This window comes from Dromiciops gliroides, chromosome 5 (assembly GCF_019393635.1).
Source record: "Dromiciops gliroides isolate mDroGli1 chromosome 5, mDroGli1.pri, whole genome shotgun sequence".
NCBI lineage: Eukaryota > Metazoa > Chordata > Mammalia > Microbiotheria > Microbiotheriidae > Dromiciops > Dromiciops gliroides.
In genome coordinates, this window is record NC_057865.1 from 143,432,287 (window position 1) to 143,449,455 (window position 17,169).

The 17,169-nt window shown below is 40.1% G+C and overlaps 1 protein-coding gene across 1 annotated transcript in view; it reads left to right on the forward strand.

The window, feature by feature from the left end:
- LAMB1 (laminin subunit beta 1) overlaps window positions 1-17,169 on the forward strand; it is a 99,214-nt gene that overhangs the window by 65,215 nt on the left and 16,830 nt on the right. The window contains 2 exon segments of the mRNA XM_043965232.1: window positions 11,153-11,522; window positions 16,278-16,462. Of these exon segments, the coding sequence (XP_043821167.1) occupies window positions 11,153-11,522; window positions 16,278-16,462 (555 nt within the window).

Sequence of the window (17,169 nt, forward strand, 5' to 3'; positions counted from 1 at the left end):
TGTCAAATGTCATGTATGTCACCAAACTTTCTACAAGTAACTGACTAAATCTGGACCAAGTGGGAATCAGAGATGGCATACTTTAAACAGGACCCTTGGTTCTAAAGCATGAAAGTATTTTTATCAAGGAATATGTTTTCAGTGAACATTTTTCATGCCCACTTGTGTGTACCTTGATGATATTGCAGAACTAGAGCATACAGGAAAGCTCCAACCAGTTATTGAACACATTTTCCTTTTTTTCTAAAGTTCCCCAAGCTTTCCCGAAGGTAGGGAAAAGATATAAATAAGGAAAGATAGTGATTAATGTAGTTTAAGAGAAAAAAATATGCTTATATTGACAAAAAAAAAAAGAAAAAAGAATTTGAACTTTTTGGATTTTTTTTCCCTCTAGACCAGTAGGTCTCCAAAATGGCAAACATTGCTCAAGATCTGGGTGTGGGGGATAATGGGAAGGTGGCAAACACATTTTATAATTATATCGATTGTTGATTAAACACTACTAGTTAAGCTTATTTAACTTCTTTTAGTATTTTATTTTTCCCCAATTACATGTAAAAACAATTTTTAACATTCATTTAACAAACTTTTAAGTTCCAAATTATCTCCCTTCCTCCCTCCCTCTTTCCATGTTAAGAAGGCAAGAAATTTGATATAGGTTATAAATGTGTAGTCATGCACAACATTTTCATACACTATTTGACTAATTTTGGCATTTCACACCACCACCACTCTGGGGCCTTAGTCTCTTTAAGTATTTATTTTTTAGAAAGGCATAATAACCTCTATTGACCCTTCATGTCACAAGTATAACTTTTTGTGACTATTTTTAAATACTTTTTTTTAACTTTTGAGAAATGTGAAGGTATTATATGTCTAAAGCATGCCAATGAAATTAATCTTTGTATATTATTTCTGAATCATTATGTTTATTTCTGTTAAACTAAGATTATGTGGAGGAATATACAGACCTAAGACACTGGACACAACCTCAAATACCCTGATTGGATTTCCAAGATATTAGATTCTTAGAACAACATTTCCATGTCCTTTAAATATAATGACAATATGCTGACTCCCCATGGTTTAATCTTTCTGGCACTTCTGCCCAGACATCTTGGCCTCTTCTCTTCTTGGAAATAAATATTCTGGCTTTGTGTTCTTAGACCATTCTGTAGATGTCTCCCGACTCTACTCTCCAGTGTCTTCCATTAATTCATTTGACTAAACTAACTACCCAAGTACTGATCACCCTCGATGTGTCATGGTATTTGGTTTTTTTGATGTGTCGTGTTTAAAGCAAAACCTCCATCAACTCCAGTCACCTGATAACATTACCAACAAACATTTGTGACTGTAGATCCAGAAGGACAGACACCATATCTTACCTAAACTTTGACTCTCTCTCAGCACTTAGGACAGTGCTCTCTGCATACAATATGTGCTAATGAAGGGTTGGTTGAATTAAATTTGTTAAATTAGATAAAAATGTAATATCCAAACAAAATAAAAGGAGAAATGAGAGGCAGCATTGTATTACCTGTGTGACCCTGGGGAAATCACTGAAACTCCGAATCTCAATTTCCTCCTCTGTAAAAATGTAGAATTTGGACTTGATGGCTTCTGAGGTACCTTGTAGTCCTAAATCTACAAACTTGTGAGCTGTTTAAAGATTTCATGTTATGATGGAGAACTAGTCTCTTCCCTTATGTCTTTTTTTTTTTTTTGCGGGAGAGTAGGGGTTAAGTGACTTGCCCAGGGTCACAACTATTAAGTGTCAAGTGTCTGAGGCAGGATTTGAACTCAGGTCCTTCTGAATCCAGGGCTGGTACTTTATCCACTGTGCCACCTAGCTGCCCCCTCTTCCTTTACATCTTACGGTGCTTCCTTCCTACATTCCTATAATCACTAGCATCTTTGTAATAAGCTTTAAAGATGAAAAGCAAAAAGACAGCATCTGCCCCGACTCCTTCATAAAACTGGTCAGCATCTGCCATCACGATGTCAGTTTCTTCATCTATAAAATGAAGCAGATGATCTCACTTCCCTTTCAGCTGTAAATCTTTGGTCTGGAGAGAGAGTTACTAGTTTGGCCAGAGCCAGAGAATAGCTGTGGCCCTGCAAGGGAGGGTCACTAACGTGGAGAGCAAGATACAAAGAGGTGAGAGTGCCCCGAAGGGGGGAAACCTGAATCCTCTCTGATGTAGCACTCTTTTTGGTCTTCCTAGGATCATTTAAATCAGCTTTTCCTTGGCTGCAGTTTTCCTTGGAAGAACTGGTTACCTTGTACTCTGTTCCTCAAAGTTCCTTTTTTACTCCCCTTTAACCTTTAGAGGTGGCTAGGTAATGCAGGGGAAAGAGCACTGGGCTTGGAGTCAGGAAGAGTTTAGTTCACACCTGGCCTGTGATGAAGGGCAAGCCAGGTAACCTCAATCTGCCTCAGTTTCCCCAACTGTAAAATGGGAGACATAATAGCACCTACCTCCTGGGGTTGTTGTGTGGATCACATGAAAAGCATATGCCACAGTGGTTGGTATAATAAATCAAATACTTCCTTCTCTTCCTCCATCTTTTATTCCCTTTCTCCTTCCTTTCTTTCTTCTTTCCTCCCTCCATACATTCCTTTCTCTTTTTTTGTTCTTCATTCCCAAAAACACTTAGAAAAAAGGGATTCAACTTGGTTCCTCCTTACCCAGTCATATTATCACTGTACTTATTGCTTCCTCTTCTCTTTTTCTTTATAAGTTACTTTTGTAGCATAAATTTAATGCTAATAAGCAAACCCCAAACCTCTCAGTGCACAAGGAAGAATAAAAAGGAGACTTGGATATGAAACTCATCCCCATTAGTTTCCACCTAAAGCCCTGTCTATCACATCTAAGTGGCTCTCTCACAGACAACCCATGGCTCTGCTTATATTATACCTACATTTTCCTTTTGTCAAAGTGAACAAATTTAATCCTGTCCCAAATAGCCTGACTCTTTTAAAGCAAGCACCCTGCGGTGTATTAACTTACATTTATCCCACCTTTACCCCTTTTGTGAACTCCGGGAACAGAAGAAAATCACTTATGTCAATTGTTCTACTTATTGCAGCCCATTTACAGCACTTAGACCCATTGCAGCAAGCTTTTCTGTATAATTTTAGCATCTGTGGGGTGTTTGAGTGCCAGCTGTAAACTGAGCCTTCCATTCTAACGGCACCACTATGTGATTTTCATAGAAAAGCTCTTTAGTGTTCATTCCTATTACAGAGACCACTTGCCCTCCCAAGTGACCCAACTGGAAAGGCATTTCTAGAAATGGAATAAGCAAAGAAATGGTTCCACGTCTGTAATAGCTTTAGCAGCACCCTTGTCCCTGATGATATTAAAGTATGATACTCTTTAGGATAGTCATTGGGTCACCTCCCACAATAAGCCCAACAAAAGCTGTTAACATTAGTTGAACTGAGACCCAGCCATCTGCAGAATAAGGCTCTTGCCTTTCAAGTGTGAAGTCCCAAGGAATTCAGCTGCTTCTAGAGGACCAGAGCTCTGGCTTCCCTTTGGAATACTTGCCTAGACAAATCTTCGCCAGCACAGATGCTGCAATAGATCCTTGATGCTGGCATGTGAGGGAGAGCGTGTTTCTCAACAGCATTTTCATGGGAGGAAACCATTCTTGGCAAGTAACCCTCATCTTTAAGTCCCATAACGTTGAACTGGTACTCTCCCACCAGAGATAGAATTACGGCTTCTAGAGAGGTTGATGGAAACATGAAGCCTTGTAGCAAAAGGAGAGTTCTTCTATGGGAAAATTAAAAAATAAAATCAGCACAAAGACAAACCCCAGAGCTCAGGCCAATATACAGTAAAGGGTTGGAGACAGGGACTGGTTCTGTGATTTCAATGGTGTAGGGGGTGGTTCGGGTACCATTGCCTCACCCAGGGTCACAGAGCCTGCATGTATCAGAACCCCAGGATCCCTCACTCAGCATCTTCTATCTACTGTGTAATAAAACTCGTTGAATTCATAGCATCATAGATTTACAACTCTCATACCCTGTTTGCTTTAATTCACTGGAGAAGGAAATGGCAAACTTCTAGTATCTTTGCTGAGGAAACCCCATGGTCAGTACTGCATAATATATGGTCCACAGGGTCACAAAGAGTCGTACATGACTGGACAACTGAAAAACAACAACAAATAAAACTATATTTGTTTAAAGATCATACTCTAGAGATTTTTCATTGTCCAGTAATGCTATTTCTCTACCCTGAGTTCAAATTCAGCCTTAGACACTGACTTGTGTGATTATGGAAAATCACATAACCTCTCTCAGCCTTAATTTTCTTATTTGTAAAATGGGGAGAGGGGCAGATTTTAAAGCGCTGTATAAATGTGAGCTGTTGTTTCATTATTATTATAAGAGATTATTTTATCCTTTATATATCACTGTAAAAATAAAGAAATGGGCCTTTCTCCTCCCTACTCCTCCAGGTACCGGTATGTCATTTTCATTATGCAGGTGTTTTTAATCAAATGCCAAGCCCTTTGCACATTTCATTGCCTTTTCAATTTTCATATTTTAAAAAATCCTATTTAAGTATCGTCACACTCGAGAGGATGATTTCTTTCAAGCTGCCAAGGTGATGTATTGGGTCATTCTCTCAAAGATGGGTTTCCTTTGGCAAGGGTGCTCCAGCGTCCCAGATTCCTGCTTAATCACCAAAAGACTGTGTGTACCGTGACTGAATTCTGTCATCCTCTTTCCCTCCACCCCAGTGAAGCATGATCAAGGTTTTCCCCATCTTCTCAACTGATTAACAGTATCTTCCACTCATTTGCTTGACTTGCCCCAAAGAAAAGGCTGTCTTTTTTTCCCCTCTTCAACCAAACCTTTGTATTTGTCTCATTATCTGCTGTGGACTTTGTGGTTAGGTTTGACATCTCTTCCTTAATCCACATTCAGAATGTCCGACCCCTAAAACACGCACACACGCATGCACACACGCATGCATGCATGCACACCACTTGTGATGCCTTTTGTTCTTTAAATATGCGATCTGAGAAATCTGGCAGGGAAAATTAACCTTAGAAAGCCCAGAAAACTGGGAGGAGAAGGGCTTATTAGTTAAAATCTGTCAGTTTAGGGGAAGCGATTTTCAAACCTCAAGCCTAGGTGATGTTATACAGTGAGATGGAGATCTCACCATGTGCTTTATTCTTTGGCAGAAGACTGGACTTTCCCAGGTGGCACATTTATTTGTATTCATAGGTGCTTGCTGGAAATACAGAAAGACTGGCAAGGAAACATAGTGACCTTGTTTGCTGTATGGTAAGGCAAAAGCCCCTTTTCAATGGTGTTGAAACTGACCTTTGACATGGAGACTGATCTTGATAAGGCAAACACAATAAAATGGGAAGAAGTATTGATTTTTGTCACCTGAAACCCAGCTGCTTGGTGTAGACACACTCTTCTGTAGTTCAGCAACTGTTAATATCATCCCCTGTATGTGTAGAAGAACCTTTGACTCACCTGAATGATTTGATTCTTAAGTACCAAGACAGCCACAGTACTTGTGAAATGAGCCAATTAGATTAGGTGGTCCCTAATGTCTCTTCTACCTCCTAATTCCATAGCTGTTCAGGGCCAAGGTTGGTTGCAAATTTAGACACAAATCAGAAAATGTAACCATATCATGAACCAGTAAATGTAAATACTTTAAAATCCTGTTACTTCTTTTGTCTCCTCATTTCCTATTAAATCAATGAATCAGTAATTGCTTGTCTAGGGTCATGGGATAATAGATGCAGAGCTGAGGGGGTGGAACTTAGAGGCCATGTAGTCCAATCCCTTCATTTTACAGATAAGGAAATTGAGACCCAGAGAAGCCTTGCCCAAAATCACATTGGTATTATTAATTGGCAGGGCTGAAATGCCTAATGTAGGTCACATCTTGTGCATTCTTTCTATTATATCATTTAGAGAAACACATATAGAAAGAGGTTTGTTTTTTAACCAAGATAAGAGTTAGGGCCTAAGAAAGGACTCAGTGAACATTTTATAGAATATGGTTGAATTGTTCTGGGACCCTTTTGACCCAAATTCTCTGGCTGTGTCCACAATGAGGAGAAATCTTTTGCATGGTATCTTTGGCTATTGGTCCGGATTTTAACAGAACCTGCTCCGTTTATTCTGCTTCTCTGGAGGAAAAGATGGATTAAAGTCAGCTGCCCAGCTCTCTAGAGTTTCTTTCTAATTAGCTCTCCTGGAGTAGCTTGGGTAGCTTTCTGTTAGGCTTAACATTTCTCAACAGCAAAAGCATGCTGGGAGAAATCCATTTAGATGATGAGGTTGGCACTTCTAGTTGGCTTTTAATGCTATAGGTAACCCTTCAACCAGGTATTCCATAGTCTAGTAAAGTAACATAACCATTGAGGGTTATTTGCTGTGTTAAAATCTCCTCTGTTAATTAATAATGACAACAAATAGCTAACATTTAAACAGAGCTTACTATGCAGGCATAGTGCTAAACCTTTTACAATTATTATCTCACTTGAACCTACCTCACAATATCCCTGAGAGGTACATGCTATCATTATCCCAATTTTACAGGAGAGGATATTGAGACAAAAAGAAGTTAAGTGACTTGCCCAGAGTCACAAAGCAAATAAGAGTCTGAGGCCAGATTTGAACCCAGGTCTTCCTGATGCCAGGTCGGAAGCTTTATCCCCCTGTGCCACCTAGCTGCCCTAACTGAAGTATTTTAATTTTATGTTTTTCAACCTCAGTCCCATTGTTTTAAAAAAAAAAAACACTTTCAAATACGAGTGTCCAGCAGTACAGGTGTTCAGCTCTCAGATGCTAATTAAAGGATTAGAAAGATGGGTGAAGGGTCAGCTAGGTGGCTCAGTGTTTAAAGCACTGGCCCTGGATTCAGGAGTACCTGAGTTCAAATCCGGCCTCAGACACTTGACACTTACTAGCTGTGTGACCCTGGGCAAGTCACTTAACCCCCATTGCCCCGCCAAAAATAAAAAAAATTTTTTTTAATTTAAAAAAAAAAGAAAGATGGGTGAAAAGCTATATTGAGCATAGATCAAGACATGGCTTCAGACTTCCCTGATTATGTTTTAATTTGAGGGGATCAAGGGGAAGAGAGCCATGTTTCTTGCTATGATTTTCTAGGCAGGATTCATTTCCCCAAACCAATTTAACCCATTTCCTCTTATCGCTCTACTCCTAGCCCATCCCTCAAAAGAGGAGTCAAAGGAAAGTCTGACCTCTTTACCCAGGAGGGCTCAGAGGCTTCCTTGGCAGAAATTTATGAATGATTTGCCTAAGGAAAATTTATGAATAATTGTTCACAGATATGATGAGCTGAAAGCTCTCATCTGGGCAAGAAAGCCATCTTGTTAAATAATCTTTAAAGGAAATGGGTGTTCTGGCTCTTTTATACTTGCTAGGCTGGGTCACCTGCCTTTTTATTCTTAATGAGCATCCTCTTAACTAAATGATTTCCCTTTAGACTTTGTATCTCTGCCTTCCATTTTTCTTAAAGAATGACTCCTATGGGGGAATAGAGGGATCATCCTCCTGAAAATTGTTCTTTTGAATAAGAGAGATCAATTGCAAAATAGTAGAAAAGATGTGTTGAGAAACATCAGCAGCAGAAAAAAGAGGCGGGGGAGAGGGGGGAGTGCATTTTCTTCTTCAGCAAAAGGCTGTCAGAGCTATGGCTTCTCATCCATCTTTCTCATCCTTTAATTAGCAACCGAGAGCTGAACACCTGTACTGCCTATTTAAGTGGCCTTCAAATTGTTGGACACTCATATTTGAAAAGTGTTTTTTTGAGGTTTTTTTTTTAAACAGTAGGTCTGATGTTGAAAAACATAACATTAAAGTACTTCAGTTAGGGCAGCTAGGTGGCACAGGGGAATAGAGCACCCAACCTGACATCAGGAAGACCTGGGTTCAAATTTGGCCTCAGACTCATCTTATCGGAGTCCTCTGAAGACTCAGGTGTGCCCACGTTTTACTAGCCAAAGAATTTCTTAGGAGAATCTGGAAAAAACTTAACTTGACTCCACATTAAATCAGAGTAATGCTCTCAGGGTATAGTTCTTTTTGTTGTTCAATCTTCTCTGACTCTTCATAACCCATTTTGGGGGGTTTTCTTGGCAAAGACACTGGAGTGATTTGCCATTTCCTTCTCCAGCTCATTTTACAGATGAGGAAACTGGGGCAAACAGGGTTAACAGGTCACACAGCTACTAAGTGTCTGAGGCCAGATTTGAACTCAGGAAGATGAGTCTTCCTGACTCCGAGCAAGTGCAGCACTCTCTCCACTGTGCCACCTAGCTGCCCCATATAGTTCTTTTTACCTACCCTAAGCCATTCCTTGATTTAGAAATGCAAATTGTTTTGTTTCTATTTTTTGTTTGGAATTCCTCAGCATCGGATAATTGATTCTTTTCAGATTCAGTATCATGGAGGAAACAGCAGCAAACTTAATGCAGGTCAATATGGCTTTTTGCAATTAAAGTTTGCTGACTGAGATTCTTAGGTGTGAAAAGATCATTTGTTAACTAAGGCAATGTGGTCTTGCTGTATGTCTATAGTAAAACTCCACTGATTTAGACTTTTGAGAATTATACTTTTCCAAATGCAGATTTATTATTACTTTTTTTTTTTGCAGGGCAAATGGGGGTTAACTGACTTGCCCAGGGTCACACAGCTAGTAAGTGTCAAGTGTCTGAGGCCGGATTTGAACTCAGGTACTCCTGAATCCAGGGCTGGTGCTTTAACCACTGCGCCATCTAGCTGCCCCCTATTATTACTTTAAAAAAAATTTTTTTTTTTCAGTTAATGTGCATTTATTTTCTCTCTTAATCACTGGTGGGGGGGGGGAAGAGAAATGAAAACGAAACCCTTCTAACAAATACACATAGTCAAGCAAAACAAATTTGGAAGCAGTATGATGTGGTAGAAAGAACACTGACTCTGATTCAAATCTGACCTGACACCTCAGTGGCTTTGGGCAAGTCACTTTGCTGGGCCTCAGTTTCCTCAATTTAAAAATTAGCTTAGATTGAATGAGGCCCCTTCTGCCTCCAAATCCATGATCCTGTGATCACACGATAACCGATGATCCTTAACCCCTTTCCAGCACCCTCTTATATGTAGTCTTCCTCCCCTCCCCCCAGCATGAGAATATCAACTCCTTAAGGTCAGAGACTAGCATACCTTATTATGAGGCACCTGGTGGTGGAGTCAGGAAGACCTGAGTTCAAGTCTGGCCTCAGACACTTACTTACAGTGTGTCCCTGGAGCAAGTCCCTGTTTGCCTCAGCTCCTCATCTGTAATACAAGCTGAAGAAGGAGATGGCAAACCACTTCGGTATCTTTGCCAAGAAAACCCCAAGTGGGGTCTCAAAGAGTTGGACATGACTGAAAAAGTGACTGAACAGGGGCAGCCTAGGTGGTGCAGTGGATAAAGCACTGGCCCTGGATTCAGGAGAACCTGTGTTCAAAGCCAGCCTCAGACACTTGACACTGACTAGCTGTGTGACCCTGGGCAAGTCACTTAACCCTCACTGCCCCACCCCCCCCTAAAAAAGTGACTGAATAAATAACAATGATGATAATAATAATAGCATCATTAATACTTTTAAGATTTTTCAAAGCATTTTATAAGGGTTATCTCATTTTATCCTCACAAGAACCCTAGGAGGTAGGTGCTATTATTATCTCTGTTTTCCAGATAAGGAAACTGAAGGAGAACACAGAAAAGGAAGCTAAAAGGGAGGAGGCAGGGAGGAAGGTACTCAGCACCGCTGCGCAGAGTAGGGCTTGAGTGGAGGCTTTGGAGGTCATGGCTGCTCCTTCCAATCAGAGGAACACTGGTAGAGTACCAGGGTTGCTGCGATCATGCAGAATGGTGAGGTTTTCCCACTACCCACCGTGAACACAGTGGAGATGTCTCAGTAACTGAAATCCTAGTTTAGAGGGACAAGGAGGGGAGAAATCCAGATACTTGGTGATTGTCCTATAAATTTATATAGGATCTAACTGTCCTATGTATGTCTTGAGCAGGAAGCACTTGGCTTTATATAATGTTCTTTTAATATTGCAGTCAAGGAGAAAAGCAAGTCTTCTTGGTTTTCAGTGTTCAGACGGGTTCCTTCATTCCAGCGCCAGTATCATTGTAGGCCTACAAGCATGCTGCGGTGGGAAAAAAAAAACCGCATCTGGGGCCATCTCCAGTTGTCCTGATGTATATCTTGCCACTGGACCCAAATGATTCTAGAGGAGAAAGTAAGGTTGGGGGCCTTGCACAGCCCTGCCTCACTTAAATCCATTTCACTGTAAGTCATGACATCACCCTGATGGTCCTCTTGGAAATGAAGGACAAACAACAACAACAATGATGCAAATAATCTCTTTGGGTCTCAGTTTCTTTACTCGTAAGATGAGTAGGGTGGACTTGGTGGCCTTCCTAGAGCTTAGGTCCCTCCCAACTCTAAATCTTTATGATTCTCTGATCATAGATGTTAAGGGCTAAAATTCTAGCTAAACTGTCTAAAATATCTAATGAGTGGTCGCCAATAAATTATAAGCTTTAGCAAGAGTTAGACTTTTAAGCATTTATTAAGGAGAATAAGAATTTGGTAAAGAGAGAGAGAAAGGCCTAGATTTCTATCTATTAAAGGGAGAGCACATTTTTAGCTCCCTTCTCCACCAGAGTCCAGAGGAAAGAGCCCCGAGACTCCGCGCCAGTCTCTTCCTTCCTCCTCCCACTAGTCCGCGTCACTTCCTGATACCAAAGACAAGACTCCTGGTCTTGCCCTCAAAGACCTTCGCTTCATGGGCAGAACTCTTCTACAGTTAGTATCCAGCAGGTGGCGTTATTCCAATCGTTACATAGAAGAATGCATTTATGAATCTTAAAAACAAAATACCTAAGTCCTCAGGAAAAGGATTCAACTTTATCTCATGTCCCTAAAAAGTTGGGCCAATTAACTTTTATTGTTTAACTTATTCCAGGAATCCTTCAATGTTCATTGATCCTGTATCTGAAGGTGCCCTTCTTGCCTATAGCGTTTCACGTGGTTCCTTCCCCTATTGGACACACCTAATTTTTGGTACCTTTTTTTCCCTTTCTAGCTTGTGACTGTGACCCCAGAGGCATTGAGACACAGCAGTGTGACCAGGCCACAGGCCAGTGTGTTTGCGTTGAGGGTGTGGAGGGTCCACGCTGCGACAAGTGTACCCGTGGGTATTCAGGCGTCTTCCCTGATTGCACTCCCTGCCACCAGTGCTTTGCATTGTGGGATGTCATCATCTCCGAGCTGACCAACAGGACCCACAAATTCCTGGATAAAGCAAAGGCCCTGAAGATTAGTGGTGTGATTGGGCCTTACCGAGAGACAGTTGACTCTGTGGAGAGGAAAGTCAATGAGATAAAGAGTATACTTGCCCAGAGCCCAGCTGCAGAGCCCCTGAAGAACATTGGAAATCTCTTTGAGGAGGCAGAGTGAGTAGCTTATGAGTGGTGAGACCAGTTCATATTATTATTTCAATCTTAAACAAAGACCAGAAATTTACTAGAGAACTCTAACTTTGTTTTCTTCAAAGAACCACATTTTGTTTTGTTTTGTTTTGTTTTTTTTGTGGGGCAATGAGGGTTAAGTGACTTGCCCAGGGTCACAGCTAGTAAGTGTTAAGTGTCTGAGGCCGGATTTGAACTCAGGTCCTCCTGAATCTAGGGCCAGTGCTTTATCCACTGTGCTACCTAGCTGCCCCCAAACCACATTTTTAATAGATGTCACTCTGTTTAATACATATCATCTCCAGAGTACCGGAATGAAAAGGAGAGACCTAGCAGAAGAAAACCAAATCATGTGGGAATAGGATAAAGTATATATTGCATCCATCATCTTGTCTGCTAATCCAAGATGTTTTCAGTGAGCCTGCAGATGAGATGACAACCTGAGATTTTTACTTAGTTACAAAAAGCTACCACTTGTCCATATCTGGACAAGAGTTCACTGATTATTGAGTATAAAGGAAGAGGATGAGTGCCTTATACTAGCGCCATTTCTATCTGTACCCCCAAACAAAATAAAGATGAAAAAATTGAAATAATAACATTCATCAACCAATGAACAAGAATTTATTGTTTTGGGGGTTTTTTTTGGTGAGGCAATTGGGGTTAAGTGACTTGCCCAGGGTCACACAGCTAGTAAGTGTCGCATGTCTGAGGCTGGATTTGAACTCAGGTCCTCCTGAATCCAGGGCCAGTGCTTTATCCACTGTGCTACCTAGCTGCCCCCTGAACAAGAATTTATTAAGTGCTTACTATATGCCAGATAATGCACAGTTCACATTTATATAGAGCATTTAAGATTTGTAAAGTGCTTTATAGGTTGTTCTTTGATTCTCACAATAACCCAATTTCCTCATCTGTAAAATGAGTCGGTTGGAATCAGTGGCCTTCTTAGGTCCTTTCCAAATTCTAAATCTTTATGATCATAGGACACGTTTATGAATTTTAAATGCCAAATACCCAAGTCCCTGGGGTAAGGATTCAGCTTTATCTTGTGTCTCTAAAAAGTGGTGCCAATTAACCTTTATTGTTTAAATTATTCCAGGGTGGATGTTATCATTCTCTCCATCTGTATATGAGGAAGTGGAGGCTCACAGAGATTGTGACTACTCAAGGTCATGTAGTTAGTGTCTGAGGCAGTCTTCCTGACTCCATCCATCATACCAATCTGCCTCTTTTATGATTAGCCTTACCTTCCAGCCAAGAGTTACAGAGATAGTTAAGTGAAAATGACATCTTTTCCTACTCTTGGCAACAAATAGTCTTTACCCTGGACCAGTAGGCAAAGGATGTTGAGATAGTTGTATAAAACTGAAACCTCATTATAATATTCATTTCACCAAGAGAGTAAAATTGGCTTATAACTAAGTCTTTTTGAATCTGTTATAACTAAATCCCTTTGGGATGGTCTCCAAGATGGAGCCCCATTATATCTAATTCCTACCCATAGTAAATAGTGGTAAGGCCAAGTATTTGTATTCCTGGTAAAATTTAATTTCACATTCTTTCTTGAGTTCTTTATGACCAGGCCATTTTCATGACTCAATGAATAAGTGTCCCAAAGGTACAGTTGCTTTGTTGATTTGGTTACAACAAATGCTACAGCATATTTGTGTGCAAGCATGTACTCTCTCTAGCCTCTTCCTGGGTATTTGTCTCTCTTGTTATATTGTATATTATCATAGGCACAAAGTAGAGAGAAAAGTTAAACTGAGTTGTGTTACATAGTGGCGGTGATGTTTTTCTTGCCATTTATTAGGAATTACTTTTCATCTCTCCATAAACATCTCAACCCCTATCCCAGGGAAATTTCTCCTAAAAGCTTCCATGGACAAAAAAGTCCATGAACGAGGACAAAATTGGGGTAAGATACAGTGGATATATGACACATCCCTCCTTTTCCATTTGGAATTAAATTGTCTATTTTCATTGGCTCACTACAGAATCAATCTTCAGAAACATTCCATAGCCTGATCCTTTATGCTGGAAATGTGATTTCTAGTCCTTTTGACAAAATAATACCTCAGTAAAACTAGCTTGGATGCCTGGGGATTTCTGCTTCCTGTCTGAGTTGGATGGAATGATCGCCAAGGCTCCTTCCAGTTCTGATACACTTTGATTCTGTGACCTTTCATTCTTCCTTTTGCCCTATCTATAAAAAAAAAGAGTAAATGAAATGTTTATTTGAGAAAAGAAGAAACTGAGGCACAACATGATCACATGACTTGCTCAAATATCATATCATGCCAGAAACCCAGGAATGGAGCCATGGTCTCCAAATTAATTGCCAGTCTAGAATTCTGTCTGTGGGACCAGATTATGAATCGAGGGAATCATCCAATGTTCTGTATGAATTCTTGATGCATTTAAGAGAGAAATTTACTTCAGTGTGGCTCCTAAAAGGGGTTTTACCCTTTGGAACATAATGGTGACAAGTTTTTTTTGAAAAGCAGCATTCCCATTGCCAGCACATGAACTCAAAGATTCTTGAGTGATTTCTAATTTTCCTCTGGGGAATGAAGAAAATCTGTTGTTCTTTGAGAGGATGCCAGGAAGTCTGTTACAAGACTACATTTTTCTAACAGCTATAATTCTACATGCTGTATTTGCCTGACTAGTTATGGTCTAATCTTCTCAAGGAAAAAAAAATTGCATTGTTATGCTTCAATGCTAGACTGCCAAAGATGTATCTTTTGGGCACTAAGGCTAATTCTTCATTTAAAAATAATTAGTTCTCACAGAAACATGCTTCAAAGACTCACAAGGCCCCAAAAGGAATATGGAAGCAGGTTCTTTGGTAAAGGTAACTTGCTGCATATCCGTACATCCATGGGTACAGATAGATACAAACCTACCTAAGTCTGGCCGTTTCAGAGGAAAATAAGATATGAGACATGATTGTCTGGTGGTTGTTTTTATAAGGAAGTCTTCTGAGTATTGCAATCTTTTCATCTTTCTTTTTGCCATACATATCTCAATATCTGAGAACACGACATTCTTTTCTATGTAAAGTCATAGCATTCTTCTTCTCTAAATGGGCTATTTGTTTGGGGAGGAACAAAGGAAGTTATATGGAGCCCTGTTTGAAGGGGGGGGGAAGGCTAGTTTTACTAGCACTTACTGGTCTTCCTAGAGGTGGGCTGTGTGACTTTCTCCCCACATGCTCCATCTTGAAAGCCCTGTTGGCAGAAAGGAGAGCTCTGAGAGCCCTGAGAAGAGGTTTTTGGGGGTGGGGAGAAGATTCAACAATGAGTCTGTTATGTCCCTCGAATTTGAAGCAATAAAAAAATGCATTTGTAATTATGTGGGATGTGAAACAAATTATGTATGGTATTGGGTATTCCAGACTCTGACCTGTGCTGTTGCTGTGGTATTTTGGAATTTGTCTTAAATGGTTAATCTTCCACAAGACAGCTTAGCTGGGTGGATCTTTGTTTTGTTTTGATTTGTGTTTTTTTTTCTTAAAAGAAATGACATTTTTGTCCTTGGAAGAAAATAAAATCATTGAAAGATTTTAAAATAATGCTATGTGACAGCAAGGTAGGGTGGCATGGGGAGAGAGCTGGCTTTAGAATTGGGGATCATAGGGCAATAGATTTAAAGGTATAGGGGGACTTGGACACCATCAAATCCAACTCTCTCATTTTATAGATGAAGAAACTGAGGCACAGAGAGGTTAAGTGACTTGCCTATGGTCACACCCATAATAACCATCAAATATAGGATTTCAAACAAGTTCTGATTTCCAAATCTAGCACCCAACCAACTGTGCCATCTAGCTTTCTGACCCACACTGGGTATATTTCTCAAGGCAAGTGCCTTAACCTATTAGTGACCGCAGGGAATTCTCTAAAATTATTTTTTTTTAATTATAAATTTCTGGGGCAGCTAGGTGGCACAGTGGATAGAGCACTGGCCCTGGATTCAGGAGGACTTGAGTTCAAATCTGACCTCAGACACTTGACACTTACTAGCTGTGTGATCCTTGGCAAGTCACTTAACCCCAATTGCCTCACCAAAAAAAAAAAATATATATATATATATATAATTTCTAAAATTATAAAATAAAAATTATAAGTTTGATCTGTGTGTGTAAAAGAAGCTTCCCTTATTGGGAATTCCTCGGGTCAGAAGTGTCAAACATGCTACCCACAACACTCACAAAGGGAGCCCAAACTAGATTAAAATGTAATTGGGAAATATTTAACAAAATAAATAAAAACATAATAACATATCGAATAATTAATATGTGGTTTTCTAAGTCAGTATGTGGTCTACAGGGATACTTACATATGGGTTAGTGGTTCCTGTTCTACTTGAGTTTGACATCATTGCCTTAAATAAATGAAATTATAGACCTAGGCCAAAAACTAATATAAAACTGGTATTTAGAGGAAGGGGACATTGTTAGCAGAGTTGGTTTTGATCCCCATCAAGTCGGAAGAGCTTCACCACTAGGAATACTAAAATGGGCCTCAGAATTTTGTCAGGGCCGTGATTACTCATCTGTGGGTATGCCCCCTCTCACAATGCAGACCACAACCCCTGCTCATCCTGCATGACTCTTGGCCATGTTTTCTCATAAAGCCTCCACAGAGAGATGTCAAATTTCAGAGAGAATATATCATAAAAAAATCAAATTGCATTTATTTTGCTTGAACAGATTTACCCTTGTCTCCACAGGAAGCTAACCAAAGATGTTACAGAAAAAATGTCCGAGGTGGAAGTGAAGTTATCTGATACAGCTTCAAAAAGTAACAGCACAGTCGAAGAGCTGGATTCCCTGCAGATGGATGCACAGAGCTTGGACAAAACAGTCAAAGAACTTGCCGAACAACTGGAGTTTATCAAAAACTCAGATATTCGGGGTAACCATATGATTTGGGGGGGTGTTGGGGAATTGTTATAAAGAATAATCCAACTCGGAGAATTTGTTTAAATACCAAACTGCTCTTTCCTTTCAGTGACTCACCTCCCCACTTGCCCCACCCCCCACCATAAAGAGCATTCTAATTGTTTTTTTAGCTGTTCTCATTAAGTTTATGGTTTAGATGAGGATGACAAATTCCATATGCCAAATGTGGGAATTGGGGCCCAGGAAGTCTAAATGATTTCTTAGAGGTCCCACAAAGAGCAAGTGGTGGCATCACTTCTAGAGTAAAACTCGAGTTTCCTGTTTTTCTGGTTAGTGGTTTTAGCTCACCTCTTACCCCAGCCACCACCCCCCAGCTTTTCTTGGGTAGGCTCTTAGATAGCTTTGAAATTAAGTTGATACTTCTACAAATCACTTTAAATTGACGGTGTCAGGATTTTTTTTTTTTTTTTTGCAAATCCTTTAGCTTATTGACTTTGTGGGCCACTTAGAGGAGCCAAAAACAGCAAAAGAAATCCCAGAGTATGTTATATCACATTACCCATCACTGTTGAGTACACAATCAGCCTCTACAAATGTTAACTTTGGCCCTGTCTACCCGACAGCAGAACATCTGGGTGAAAAGTGAAACGTTAAGTCAACCACCCGGATGTTTTATCTTACACAATGCCAGCTATCCAGATGTTTCCAAATATTCAGTGT